General features: G+C 51.7%; 1 protein-coding gene across 1 annotated transcript; it reads left to right on the top strand.

The window, feature by feature from the left end:
* The first annotated feature begins 336 nt into the window (after positions 1 to 336).
* Positions 337 to 13375, top strand: LOC118076037 (solute carrier family 2, facilitated glucose transporter member 11-like). Its single transcript, XM_035098541.2, has 12 exons — positions 337 to 438; positions 1203 to 1301; positions 1819 to 1979; positions 2989 to 3113; positions 4197 to 4326; positions 4629 to 4777; positions 6084 to 6265; positions 7687 to 7797; positions 8142 to 8243; positions 9531 to 9606; positions 11779 to 11906; positions 12196 to 13375. Exons 1-12 carry the CDS (start codon positions 412 to 414, stop codon positions 12400 to 12402), a joined length of 1497 nt encoding a protein of 498 aa, XP_034954432.1. The 5' UTR covers positions 337 to 411; the 3' UTR covers positions 12403 to 13375.
* The last annotated feature ends 101 nt before the right edge of the window (positions 13376 to 13476 follow it).

Here is a 13476-nt window from a genome sequence, read left to right on the forward strand (position 1 = left end):
AATAAGAAAGGTGCTCTTGAGTTGACATAGCCAACGAAGGATGCCCCATGAATATGAGAGGCAGGAGGTGGGCAACCGTGTTGGAAGGAAAGTGTCAGTGCTCAGAGGGATACTGGACACCCACCCCACCCCCGTGCATCTGCTGCCCAACACGTTCTCAGGCCAAGAAGCCTCACCCCTCTCTTGGATTGGTCCGAGCGCAGCCGGCCAAAATGCAGTTTAACCCAGTGCTCTGAAACGAATCAAATGTCATCACACGCGGGATCAAACATTAACCTCGGGCCGTTTGGTGGCAGGCCAAACCAAATAGGATGAAGAAAGAGGAACACCAGGGGCCGTCCGCCCACCTTGTGAGGTAGCAGCGGCAGCCGGCAGCAGAGGAGGGACCCGGAGGAAGCCTCTCCAGCAGAGATGGGCAGCAGCTCCCTTTGGGACTTGGTGAGTGAGGTTCGAGGGGGTGGCTGGGGAAACCCAGCCAGACGGGCGGGGTATAAATAATAAATTATTTTATTATTATTATTGGTTTATTCATGTTCCATCTTTAATCACCACTCCCTGGAGCAGGGTCCATTCTAAGATCTTTCAGATCTCACACACAAGCTGGGCACCGGAGTTGTCTAGTTTGTTCGTTTCTGAAGGTACCTGGAGCACCGATCTGTGAACTCAAATATATTTTGCCCATCTTGGGGAGAAAGGTGTGTAATGTCAGAATAGGACCTCCTGGCAAGCTAGGGCTGAGTTTGCCCCCCTCCCACTTCCTGCATTCTTAAGGCACCTGTTACGACCACTTCTGTAAAAGACCGGGGGTGTGTGTGTGCTCCAAGCCCTCCCACCATGACGTTTCCATCACAGGGCAACCTTGTAAAAAAAGCACAACTCCACAGGTTATGGGTGAGGACAAAGTCAAAAGGCTGTCTGCCCAGTTCTCAGTAGAGGCAAAGCAGGATCATCTTTCTGTCTCCATTCCAAATGCATCACATGATGAACCGGAGTTTAGAATGAATTCTCACCTAGATATTTGCTCTCTTTCACCTTCCCATTTAACGTGGTCAAGATTGTGCTGCAAAGCCCTTCCTTGCACTGCGTGAGTCGCCCCACACTACCCCCCCCCAATCCCCACCCCCACCCCGCAGTTTATGCTCGGGTCTGGTTTATTTTTCTGCCCTGAAGAGTGTTGAGGATGGATATCTGTTTCTCCCCAGGTTCAGCACCAGAGGCTCCTCCTCATGATGCTCGTCCTAGGAATTGGTGGGTCCCTCCAGGCTGGCTTCCAAGGGTCTATGATCACCTACACCTCTGTGGTAAGCAGCAAAGGGGAAACCTCTTCCGGTGGTTGGTGGAAGCTGCAAGAGAGGCTCCCCCAGAATTGCTCCTCCAAGGTTCTGCCTTTGCCAGAGTCTCCCAGAAAACAGACACGGATATTCTTACTTCCAAACCAGTGGGTCGCCAGCTGGTTTTGGACTACAGTTCCCATCATCCCTGGCCACTGGTCATGCTGGTTAGGGATGATGGGAGTTGTAGTCCAAAAACAACTAGTGACCCAAGTTTGGGAAACTCTGCTCCATACCCTGAAAAGGAGCGGGAAAGCGGGGCAGAGAATGGGCCCCAGCTTTGGTCAAGCACCACAAGGAACAAATCCGTTTGGCTGCTGGAGTTGACTTTTTCCTCCATGCAATGACCAGGTGTGTGATCTTATATTATTGCAGGCCACACTTTCCTCTCCTTTTCCCCATTTGCTTCTTGTTCAGCTCCCCACACCTCCCAAACTACTGGCTTTTCACAGGATCTTCTGGTTAACGGGGTTTCCTCTTTTTGCAGCACGTGAAAACGTTCATCAATGAGAGCTGGCTGGTGCGATCCGGGATGCCCGTCCACCCCGAAAGCCTCACATTGTTCTGGGCCTCGATTGTGTCCATCTTTTCCTTAGGGGGCCTCCTGGGCACTATGGCCAGCGGGTACCTGACAACAAAGTTCGGGAAGTAGGTACCGTATAAGTTTGAAACAAGCTGCTCCTGGAAAAGCGAGCTCGAGCCACAAAATGGTGTGCTGGGAATGAGCTGGCCAGGGCTCTGCTGGGAAGAGGAGTGGGCCTTGAAGGCTCCACAGTCAAGGCCCAAAGCGCATCCCAGTTGTCAGCTGACCAGAGGTGGGCTGTCCTGGTCAGAATATTCTTGCAACTGGTGACCAGGACAGGAATTCTTCATGCTGAAAAAGTAAAGGGAAATTCTAGCAAAGCACCTGTGTGCATTGTAGTTGCAGAACACTTAGGGGTTGGCGAAACCAGGCCCCGCTGGGGGTGCAAGCCCAGGAGAGCCTCAAAAATCACCAGACAGAGTATGGAGTGTATGATGTATATTAGGCTTGCCGTATTTCAAAATGTGAAAATCCGGACACAAAGTTGTCGAGCCTTTGTTTGCTTGTTTGTTTTAGTTTTGCAAAATTTCAAAAAAAATATTGAGCTACATTTAAGGAATTTCACCAAAATCTACACTTTCAACATTGGTTGTCATATGTCTGGATTTTCCTGGACATATCAGCAATTTCCGCCCAGACAGTTTCTGACGGCCAAATTCTGCATGTATGGCAATGGATGTGTGTGTTGTGCTACTACCTGTCCTTCTGTCATTGTGGCACAAAGGCATGCAATTTCCCCCCCTTCTCTTCTTGTGTGGTGCTCTGTATATAGCATGCTTAGTGTTAAGGTTTAGACTTACTGTAAGTTTAAGTTAAGTCTGCTGAAACTGGATTTCTTATGGACAGGGCCAATCCTGAACTTACTGGATTTGTGGCCATTATGCTCATTTGCCTTCAGCAGCAGTAAAGCTCTGCTGGATGAAATACAATGGCCTCTGGTCTATTTTGGGGGGAATCTTGCAACGTGTTCAAGTTTTTACTCTGCTAACTTATACATTGGAATCTGCTCTGGATCAATATTGAGTGGAATTCCACTGCTGCCCCTCATGGCTTCCTCCATCCTTGTGCCAACAGAAAGAAATGCCTCTTGGGCGCCAACCTCACCATGCTGTCAGGAGCCGTCATCATGGGCATCAGCAAGGTGGCCGACTCTTTTGAGCTGATCCTGGCAGGTCGCTTCCTGTGTGGCATCAGCACTAGTAAGTGCTCTCCTCCTCCGAGCTGCTCTGGGCTCACTGGCAGGGCTGGGTTCCTCTGAGCTACCACCTGAGTGATGAACTGTGGGGAAAGTGGACCAGCCTGCTCCCAAGTCTCGGTCCCTTGCTTCAGCGCAACCCCTGAAACTGCAGTCTCTTCCCCTCCACTTCCAGGTCCCCACATGGGTGGCGCTGTGGTTTAAACCACTGAGCATCTTGGAGTTGCCGATCAGAAGATCGGCGGTTCGAATCCGCACGATGGAGTGAGCTCCCGTTGCTCTGTCCCAGCTCCTGCCAACCTAGCAGTTCGAAAGCACGCCAGTGCAAGTAGATAAATAGGTGTCACTGTGGCGGGAAGGTAAATGGGGTTTCCATGCGCTCTGGTTTCCATCACGGTGTCCCGTTGTGCCAGAAGCGGTTTAATTATGCTGGCCACATGAGCCGGAAAGCTGTCTGTGGACAAACGCCGGCTCCCTCTGCCTGAAAGCGAGATGAGCGCCGCAACCCCATAGTCACCTTTGACTGGACCTAACCGTCCAGGGGTCCCTTACCTTTACCTTTTACCCCACTTGTCCCCAGTTTCTCCTCGTCTTGCCCCAGGGTGCCAATCATGGCCAGCTATCCCAGGGATAGGTTTGATCAGCAGGAATTCCACACAGGGGAAAGGGCTTTGCTCACCCCCTGCCTTGTTTGCAGAAGGTCCCAGGTTCAATCCCCCAGCGGTATCTCCAGCTTATTTGAGTTTTGAATCCTGCTTTTCCAACAACAGACGTTGAGCTTTGAGGGGCTCAACAATAATCTCAACAGCATTAAAGGCAACAAGCATCGCTGTCACCATAATATCAAACCCAGCAGTGTGTAAATAAAACCAACAGCAGCAGCAAAAATCTATTGAAACGATCGATGCAATTCAGTGAAGCCATCTCAATTCAAAATGTCCGAAACCCTGGAGAGAGCACAGCCAGTCTGGGTAGACAATACTGAACTGGTTTGGTATAAGGCAGCTTCTTCTGGATAACTTCTCCCAGATGCTTTTTGGGTCCTGCAATGCTAAGAGTCTCTTCCTCTCTCTGCCTTCACGTCCAGGTCTCTGTGTCCTTCTCCATCCTCAGTATGTCGGGGAAATTTCCCCCAAGAAGCTCCGTGGATTCGCAAATTCAACTGCCTCCATCTTCTGGAGCCTGGGGAAAGTCCTGGGTCAGGTGATGGGGCAAAGGTAGGGTCCTGCTTATCTACCTGTTCAGGTGCTTCCTATCCCAACCCCACAACAAAGTCTCTCTCTCTCTCTCTCTCTCTCTCTCTCTCTCTCTCTCTCTCTCTCTCTCTCTCTCTCCTGCCCCAACCTCAGATGACAGCCAGCACATGCTAGTTCCATCACCAGCCCGCATTGGCTAGCGCCAGTGCCACATGTACTCCTGATTTTAAACCACTCCAGGTTTCGCTGCTCCTCTGTTGTGGCACACAAAGCCCCTCCTGGCTTTCTGAAGGGATGGATGTCTTCTGGTTTGCTTTTCCCAGAGAGTTCCTAGGAAACGCTTCGCTGTGGCCGCTGCTGTTGGCCTCCCACAGCGTGACTGCCTTGCTCCAGCTGCTGACTCTGCCCTTCTTCCCTGAGTCCCCGCCTCACCTGTTCCTGAACAAAGGGGATGAGGAAGGATGCCTGAAAGGTAACTGGGTGCTCTCTAGGAAGCTAGAAATGGTTAGATTACAGAATAGCCTCCCTCAAGCATACTTGGGTACAAGGAACTTTGCGGATTTCAAAAGAGATCTTCATCCCATTGACTGTATTTAATTATTTTATGTGGCATGTTGGCTGTGCCACATGATAGTCAGACACTCCCCCCCCCCTGCCCTTGGAGATAATTGAGGAGTGGGTTTCCCCTTCATTTTCAGGGTGTGTACAACTTACATGTGGCTGCAAAACATGTTTTCTGAGTCAGATTGCCTCCACACCCCTGTTCCTTAACTTTATTTTATTTGCCTTCTCCTGTGGGGTGTAGAATAATAATAATAATAATAATAATAATAATAATAATAATAATAATAATATGTTATTTATACCCCACCCATCTGGCCTTGGCGGCTCCCAAGAGAATATTAAAAACACAATAAAACACGAAACATTAAAAACTTCCCCAAACAGGGCTGCCTTCAGATGTCTTCTAAAAGTCAGATCGTTGTTTACTTCCTTGACATCTGATGGGAGGGCGTTCCACAGGGTGGGCGCCACTACCGAGAAGGCCCTCTACCTGGTTCCTTGTAACATCACTTCTCGCAGTGAGGGAACTGCCAGAAGGCCCTCGGAGCAAAACGATGGGGGTGGAGACGCTCCTTCAGGTATACTGGGCCGAGGCCGTTTAGGGCTTTAAAGGTCAACACCGACACTTTGAATTGTGCTCGGAAACGTACTGGGAGCCAATGCAGGTCTTTCAAGACCGGTATTATGTGGTCTCGGTGGCCGCTCCTACTCACCAGTCTAGCTGCCGCATTCTGGGTTAGTTGTAGTTTCCGGGTCACCTTCAAAGGTAGCCCCACATAGAGCGCATTGGAGTAATCCAAGCGAGAGATAACCAGAGCATGCACCACTCTGGCGAGGCAGTCCGCAGGCAGGTAGGGTCTCAGCCTGCGTACCAGATGGAGCTGATAGACAGCTTGGCTCATTTGCTTGAGTTGTCCAAATTGCTTTTGTGTGCCTTGCATTGCTCAAGAGCTCCCTTTCAGTTCTGCCGCGGTTCCAAACTGGATCATGGGTCGGTTCCCTCCACAAAGCAAGGCTGGCCCCGGAGGAGGCATGGCTGGGGTTGTAGGGGCTTGAGAACCCCACTTACCTGCAGGAAGTTCGATGAGAGCTTGCCTGCCGCTGGGCCTCAAAGGCTCTGTGATAGTTGTAGCTAGAGCCTTTCCCGTGTGTCACCTGGCTCCCACGCGGTGGGAAGAATGGTGTGAAGGCCTCTGTTTTCTCTGCCTTCACAGCCATGAAGACCCTCTGGGGACGAGGGCCTCACCAGGTGGAGCTGGACGACCTGAGGAAGCAGCAGTCTGCCTTGTGGAGCACCAAGAGTGTCTTGGAAGTGATGAAGGATCGGGCCCTGCGCCGGCAGCTGTATGTCCTTTTCCTGTTGGCTGTGACCCTACAGCTGACCGGCATCCACACAGTTGAGTTTGAGATATTTCTCCCCAATGAGATGAGCTGCTTCAGGTTAAGGGTTCATCCACACTTACCTTTCATCTGTACTTCCCAGGCACAGGGTTGGGCTTTCCAGGGTTGGGTGCGAGTGGGGGTGTTCATTTTTTTCCTGGTGCTTCCCCCCAGGAAAACCACTGAATCAGGTAAAGGTAAAGGGACCCCTGACCATTAGGTCCAGTCGTGACCGACTCTGGGGTTGTGGCACTCATCTCGCGTTATTGGCCAAGGGAGCCGGCGTACAGCTTCCAGGTCATGTGGCCAGCATGACAAAGCCGCTTCTGGCGAACCAGAGCAGCACACAGAAACGCCGTTTACCTTCCCGCTGTAGCGGTTCCTATTTATCTACTTGCATTTTGACGTGCTTTCAAACTGCTAGGTTGGCAGGAGCTGGGACCGAGCAACGGGAGCTCACCCCGTCGCAGGGATTCAAACCGCTGACCTTCTGATCAGCAAGCCCTAGGCTCAGTGGTTTAACCCACAGCGCCACTGAATCAGAGCAAACAGCAATTCACAAAAACCCTATGCTCATTTGGTCCAATTCAATGGTAAAATGAGTGGATTTGGGGAGGGGGGAGCGCAGGAACAAAAATGCCCACTCAGACACAGACCTGTCCCTAGAAACGTGACTTCAAAAGGAGGTGCCTTCTGATAACTTTTGCCCACTGATTACTTACCAACATTTACCTCTTCACTCTTTCCAAGCACGGTCCTCACTTTAAAGCAGGCATCCCCAAACTCGACCCTCCAGATGTTTTGGGACTACAATTCCCATAATCCCTGACCACTGGTCCTGTTAGCTAGGAATGATGGGAGTTGTAGTCCCAAAACATCTGGAGGGCCGAGTTTGGGGATGCCTGATTTAAAGCTCTGTGTCTGAGTGCACTTTTCATTGTTCCAGGGCTTCCCCTCCCAAAAAAAAACCCCTGATCTTTAAAGCTCAATTGCAGCAAACATCAATCCATGGAAAACCCAAATTGATGTTTGCTCCGATTCAGCTTTAAAGATCACGTTTTTGGAGGGAGGTTGCACTGTATAACAAAAGGGGGTAAACGCTATGGAAAATCACAGAGATCCCCCCCTCTTCTCTATTGCCACCTGGTGTTGCGCGTTTATTATAATGCATTCAAAATGTGGTTTTTGAACTAATGAAGCTGAGTCCCAGGTTAGCTCCTCCTCAACTGTTCATTTTCTTTCTGCGGAAGTCCTGCTTGCTTCCAAAACTTGTCCCAAACACCGCCACTTGATTGACAAATTAACTTCCCTTCCTACACGAGTGAGGGTGAGGCCAGAGGTGTCCAGGGACCCTCCTCCTCCCCAGAAGGATCTCTGCAGGCAGAGTTGCTTCCCCTGATGGGCCCCCTTCTCAACGTGTGCGCCCCCCCCATTCAGATTTACAGCTACACATTTGAAGTCCTGCAGACGGTTGGTTTCGACAACGACCAGATCCCGGCCTTGTCTTTGGGGATCAGCCTCAGCGAGCTCCTCTCTGCCGTCTTCTGTGTGAGTGAAGGTGCTTGGGGAGGGCGCCCTAGGCAGGGCAGGAGAGCGGCATGGGGGTGGGGTGAACCCGGCCCCACAGGCCTCTCAACCTGGCCCTCAGGGATAGGCATGTCACAGGGAATTGCATTGTGGGGAAACTGACGCCAGACCTAGGCTGACCAAGTCCAGATGTGGAGTCCAACAGCCCTCCTGCCAGGCCTCTCCCAAAAAAGCCCCTCGGGAGCCCAGTACTAGGAGGGGTGGGCCCTGGCAATTGCCCACATTTGCCCTCGCTGGCCTGGGCCGGGGCTTGGTGGAGTACCCAGGAGCCATTGTAGAGCTCTCTGTGTCCTTTCTGTCCCCAGAGTGTCATCATTGAGCGTTTCGGAAGAAGATTACTGCTCTGGGGAGGTTATGGGCTGATGGCCACAGTGCTTGCTGCTATCACGCTGACCATCTCCCTGCAGGTAAGAAGGCAAAAAAAAAATTGAGGGTCAGGGTGTTTTTCTGTCAGCCCCTCACCTAAGATGTGGCCAGCGGTCGTCTCTGACCAAAAAGGCTGTAAGTGACCCAGGGGTGTAGCAAGGGGGGCAATGGGGGCGGTCCGCCCCGGGTTGCACACTGGGGGGGGGGGTGCCACCGCTGCCGCCACCGTGGAGGCCCCAATGTTGCCGCCATCCGCCACTCTGTTGAGTGGCATGTGAAGCAGCCAATGGGGCCTCGCCTCGCCCCTGGGAGGGGCAAGGCGAGGCTCCATTGGCTGCTTCACATGCCACTCAACAGAGTGGCAGGTGGGGTGGGGCCGTGCACGGAGCTTGCTGGGGGGTCCTCTCTTCCTCGCCCTTCCCCTTTTTCCTCCGTCTCTGCCGGACTGAGCCGAGCAAGGCATTTTACCGGGAGGATGGAGGCTCGGCTTTTGAGTCGCAGGGGCACGCGCTACCCCTCTACGTAGTGCCATGTGCAGCGTCATTACGTAGAGCTGCACACGCCGTTACGTAGCGACGCCCCACCCCCCCGGGGACACGGCAATTTGCTGCCCCGGGTGATGCAGCGGCTTTCTACGCCGCTGAGTGACCCCAGCACCTGGCTCAGAGTAGGGGAGGGTGAGGCTGGGACTGCTATAAGAACCATAGCTGCCAAGTCTCCCGCTGAAAAATGCGGGCTCTGCAGCGGCGCGGCACCGGGGCCGCTCTTCCCATGTGTGGGCACCGGAAATCGGGCAGAGCGGCACCGGAAGTCGCTTCTACGCATGCCCGGCGGCCATTTTGGTGGTGGCCGCTTGGTGATGGCCGCCACCATGCAGCCACCACCAAGATGGCCATCGGGCATGCATAGAAGCGACTTCCGATGCCGCTCTGCCCGATTTCGGGTTCCCACACATGGGAAGAGCGGCACCCAAAATGGAGGCTCCCTGGCAGGTAGGAAATCCGGGGGATTTCCGGGATTTTTCTCCGTTCAGGAGAACAGCGGGAAACGGAATAAAATCTGGGAGTTTCCCGCGAAAAACGGGATACTTGGCAGCTAAGGTAAGAACTTGGTTCCTGAAGTTGGTGGCTGGGAACCCACGGGATCTGAACCCAGAGGTTGGTGGTCAAGAGCACAGATGCCTCATGAAAAGCCAGATTCACCAAGGGTGTGTTTGTGTGTCTATCAAGCATCTCTGCTGCACCTTAGGAGAGAGGCCCACACATCCCTCCAACCTGCGCCCAGGGGGAGCCTCAACTCTCATGAATGAAAATGTGCTTTCATTTCAGCATTCCTTCTCCTGGATGCCCTACTGCAGCCTTGCCCTGATATTCTGCTTTGTGATCTGTTTTGGAGCCGGCCCAGGTCAGTGATGGGGCACTTGTTCATATCGATAGGCAGTTTTTCCACCCAAAACCCTCAAAGAAAGCTATGGAGTAAAAACTGACTAATTTAACTTTAAAAAAATAATAATCAGTGAGTTCTTTGATTTCATTTGATAGCATGGCAGTTGGGGAGACAAATAAGCAAAGTGCCCTAAAAGATTATCCAAATCTGGCTTCATTTTCAGTTTTAGGGCATCGAGCCAATCAAGGTTTCAAAAGTTCTTAGTGAAGCACAAGACTACTTCTCAGGCTACTGTGCATTTCACACCATAAAGGTGTCTGTAAAACCTCCAAAAACTATTGCATTCCTTCTATATCTAATGGTGAGCTGCCAATTCATCCTAAACATTTAACTTCACATTCTGTAGCTTATTATTGTTGTCATTATTATCTAGTTTTAGTGTTGTTTAAAATTAGCTGTGCAGTCATGCAATTTGTCCGGAATCTATTGATCTTCTCATAGACCAGGCATCCCCAAACTGTGGCCCTCCAGATGTTTTGGCCTACAACTCCCATGATCCCTAGCTAACAGGACCAGTGGTCAGGGGTGATGGGAATTGTAGTCCAAAACATCTGGAGGGCCGAAGTTTGGGGATGCCTGTCATAGACTGTAATATATTGTGGGCTGTCCCTTTGCACTAGAACATAAAATTGCAGCAAACAGATGGTAACAGTTTTGCTGCTGCTCAACCGATTAATTGCACTCAGCAGTGATTGGGGGGCAAGGGAGGGGGGAAAGGGAAGGGAAGGGGTCAACATCATGCTGAGGCTCCCTAGGCTGCCTGAGCGGGCCCAGGAAATTGGGGGGGAGGTCCAATCCTGGCTGCAGCTGCGCCTTTGCACAGGAAGCTGAGTGAGTTCCAGACAGTGCAGGATCCAGCACAGTGCAGGATCAGCCTCTCCAGTGCAGAGCTGGGAACTTTGCCCCTCGGTTCCTTTAGCTATGGGTCCTGGTGCATGAGGGCTTCCCTGCAGCTCAGCTACAGCCCACCAGACACGGGGACCTTTCCCCGGCTGAGTGTCAGGCTTCGGGGAATTGGATCCCTCCCCCAGTGGCAGTAAATAAGCAGATCAAACGAAAGGAGTGTTCTTTCTTTAATAATCACAGCGAGGTAGAAACGAATGCATATCTCTCTAGAAATGGCGTTGCTCCCAGTTAAGGTTCACCCCTTCTGTCTGCATTAATCTACATCATTCCTACATCTGGTAATCTGAGCTTGTTGCCGCTGCGCTTTCTGTTCTATCACTCTCAAAGCCCGTCTAGTCTTAGGTGAAGGGGGGTCAGGAATGCTTTCCAAGGACACTGAATCTTCCAGTTGTCTCTCTCTCTCCTGGTGTTTGCTCTTCTAGCTGCTCCTCACCCTGTATTTCCCAGCTTTCCCCCTCTGGATGATGTCCCTCTGCAAACCACTGTTCCAAATCAATACTGCCTTCTTCCCACCGGGAAGGTTCAGGAGGGGGGTGCTCCCACCATTCCTCCTCACTCCAGCCCCTGACATTGAGGCCGGGTAGGCAAGAGGAGGTTCACCCCAACCCCTCCTTTGGCACAAGAGTCTCCCCCATCCACAAGTGCTTCCCCCACATTCCCCCTGGAGGCAACATGGTCATGAAAAAAAGATGGCTCATGATGTAGAGCTCAGTCGGTAGAGCATGAGGTTCTTAATCTCAGGGTCGTGGGTTCGAGCCCCAAGTTGGGCAAAAGATTCCTGTATTGCAGGGGGTTGGAAAAGTTGACACTCGTGGTCCCAATTCTACGATTCTATGAAAAAGGCTGGAATCTGGAGCTCAGCAGCTGCAACCTCAGGAAGACAGAAGCCCACGCTTGGAGGGCAGGGCTTGGGGGTGGTGCCGGCTGATGAGCCATCCACTGCCGGTCTCAACCCCCTGCCCCCCAGTTCCCCTCACTCCCCAGCCCCGGGCCCAGCACCTTCCTCTCCATCACCAACAACAGGGCCGTATTTTCACTTGCCACGTTCTGAGTGCCATGAAGCCTGTGGCAGGCGTGAGTACAGCGTCTGTTCCAAGCCGCTTGGCGACTGCTGGGGCATCTGAGATGGTGGGAGAGGCTCCCTTGGGTGCTCTTTGCAGCATCATTTTCTAGCCCGGTGGTGGCAGCAGCAGGAGCGGCCCTGACCTCTGCTTCCCTCCTCAGCCGGGGCTGGGGCGTCTGTGAGGATGGAGATCTTCGACCAGTCCTCCAGGTCGTCTTCCTACGTGATCAGCGGAGTCTTAAACTGGATCGGATTCTTTGTGATAGGAATGGTGTTCCCATTTGTTGTGGTAAGCGAGACTTCTCCTGATGGTTCCATTCCCCTCCCTGCCCCAGTATCCTGCTTCCGCTGCAGGAAGATGGCAGGGAAGGTGCCGCTGGGCTGCATCAATTTGCCTAAAGAGGTTTGCAGGGTGGTGCGAAGTTGTCATTGCAAAGGCTTGCCCTGTTGGGAACGGCAGGGTCTGTATGGAGATCACCCAAGAAGCAAAGTATCCGTGGAAGGAGGAACCGATCCAGGCTTGCCTTATAATTCTGTGGGGTTGGGGTGTGTCTGTTTCCCCCTCCCTCCCTCTCCAGGAACGCATTCATCAGTTCAGCTTCCTCATCTTCATGGGCACTCTCTACATTTCCGCATTCGTTATTTACTTCATCCTGCCGGAGACCAAGGGGAAATCGATCCTCGAAATCCGAGAGGAGTTTGATGAACTCAATTTTAAGAAGAAGCGGGCTCTGGGCTCAGAAGCAAGCTTCGCAGGAGACCCTGTGCTCTGCACCAAGCTATGACGGAACTCTCGGGGATAAGGAGGTCAGAAGAACTCTGTAGGTGAATCGGGCCCACTTAGCCCCAGCTTCCTGCTCCTAGTCTAGGTGCCCACAACCAGGGCCTGAGTCCATCTACCCTGCCTGCTTGTGCTCCCCAGCCACTAGCTTTTCCTTCAGAGGCAAACCGCCCTTGTGCCTGCTTAGAAGCAAAGCCTCATAAAGGTGTGGGGAGAGATTCATAATTATGAACAATAGTGGAACAAAACCCGATCACTGACGCCAGTGAGACAGACAGTCATGACAGGCGGAGCCTTGCCAGGAATGGCCCCTGGCTTAGGAGTCTGCTCCTGCCAGGGATGGCTGCCACCTCCTCCTCCTCCTCTGCCTCCAGGCTCAGCTGTGGGATTCAGAAAGCGGCTGACTCTGCTGCCGTTTCAGGCTGGTTTGGGACCAATTGGTTTTATTGCAGGTTTCTAGCTGGTTGGCAAGATCCTGATCCATTTCATTAGCTGGATATTTTAAAAGATGCGTTGCTCCGTTTTCCTGACTTTTGTGATATGTTGTAACTGTTATTTTATCATGCTTCGGAAGTGGTTGTACTCTGCTTGGAAGGACAATGTCCTAGAAAGCAATTTAGAGAACTCTTAAGGGGAAATAAACAAACAAACAAATAAACAAACCAACTCCAGATCATTTATGAACAAGTTTATAAGTCTAATGCAGAGCCTAGCGGGGGCTCAACTCTGCTGGGCAAATGGTCCGTTCATTCATCCGCTCTCTGCTGCCTCTTCTTTTAGCTAGCCGCCCCTCCATAAGAGGACTAGCCCTCTCTTCCCACAGGGGTTAATATTCCTTTCCTGAGCAAGGAGTTGGAGTGGATGGTGTTTAGAGTCCATCAATTGACACATAGTGGCCCTCCCCATGAAAGACCAGTTTTGCTGGAGTCTCTGAGGAAGTCTAATCAAATCAACCTGGGGATTAATGGAGATTGTTGGGCTGAAGCTAATGAAAATAACTTCAAAAGAGCCAGATGCAAAGTTCTGGTTCAGGCAAAATTATTATTATTATTATTATTACTATTATTATTATTATTAA

Source organism: Zootoca vivipara, chromosome 17 (genome assembly GCF_963506605.1).
Source record: "Zootoca vivipara chromosome 17, rZooViv1.1, whole genome shotgun sequence".
NCBI classification, from domain to species: Eukaryota; Metazoa; Chordata; class Lepidosauria; order Squamata; family Lacertidae; genus Zootoca; species Zootoca vivipara.

Excerpts from the sequence above, each read along its gene's own strand:
- LOC118076037 (XM_035098541.2), top strand. The coding sequence starts at position 412 with ATGGGCAGCAGCTCCCTTTGGGACTTG. Across the intron at positions 439-1,202 it reads GCAGCTCCCTTTGGGACTTG|GTTCAGCACCAGAGGCTCCT; the intron begins GTGAGTGAGGTT and ends GTTTCTCCCCAG. Across the intron at positions 9,607-11,778 it reads CTGTTTTGGAGCCGGCCCAG|CCGGGGCTGGGGCGTCTGTG; the intron begins GTCAGTGATGGG and ends TTCCCTCCTCAG.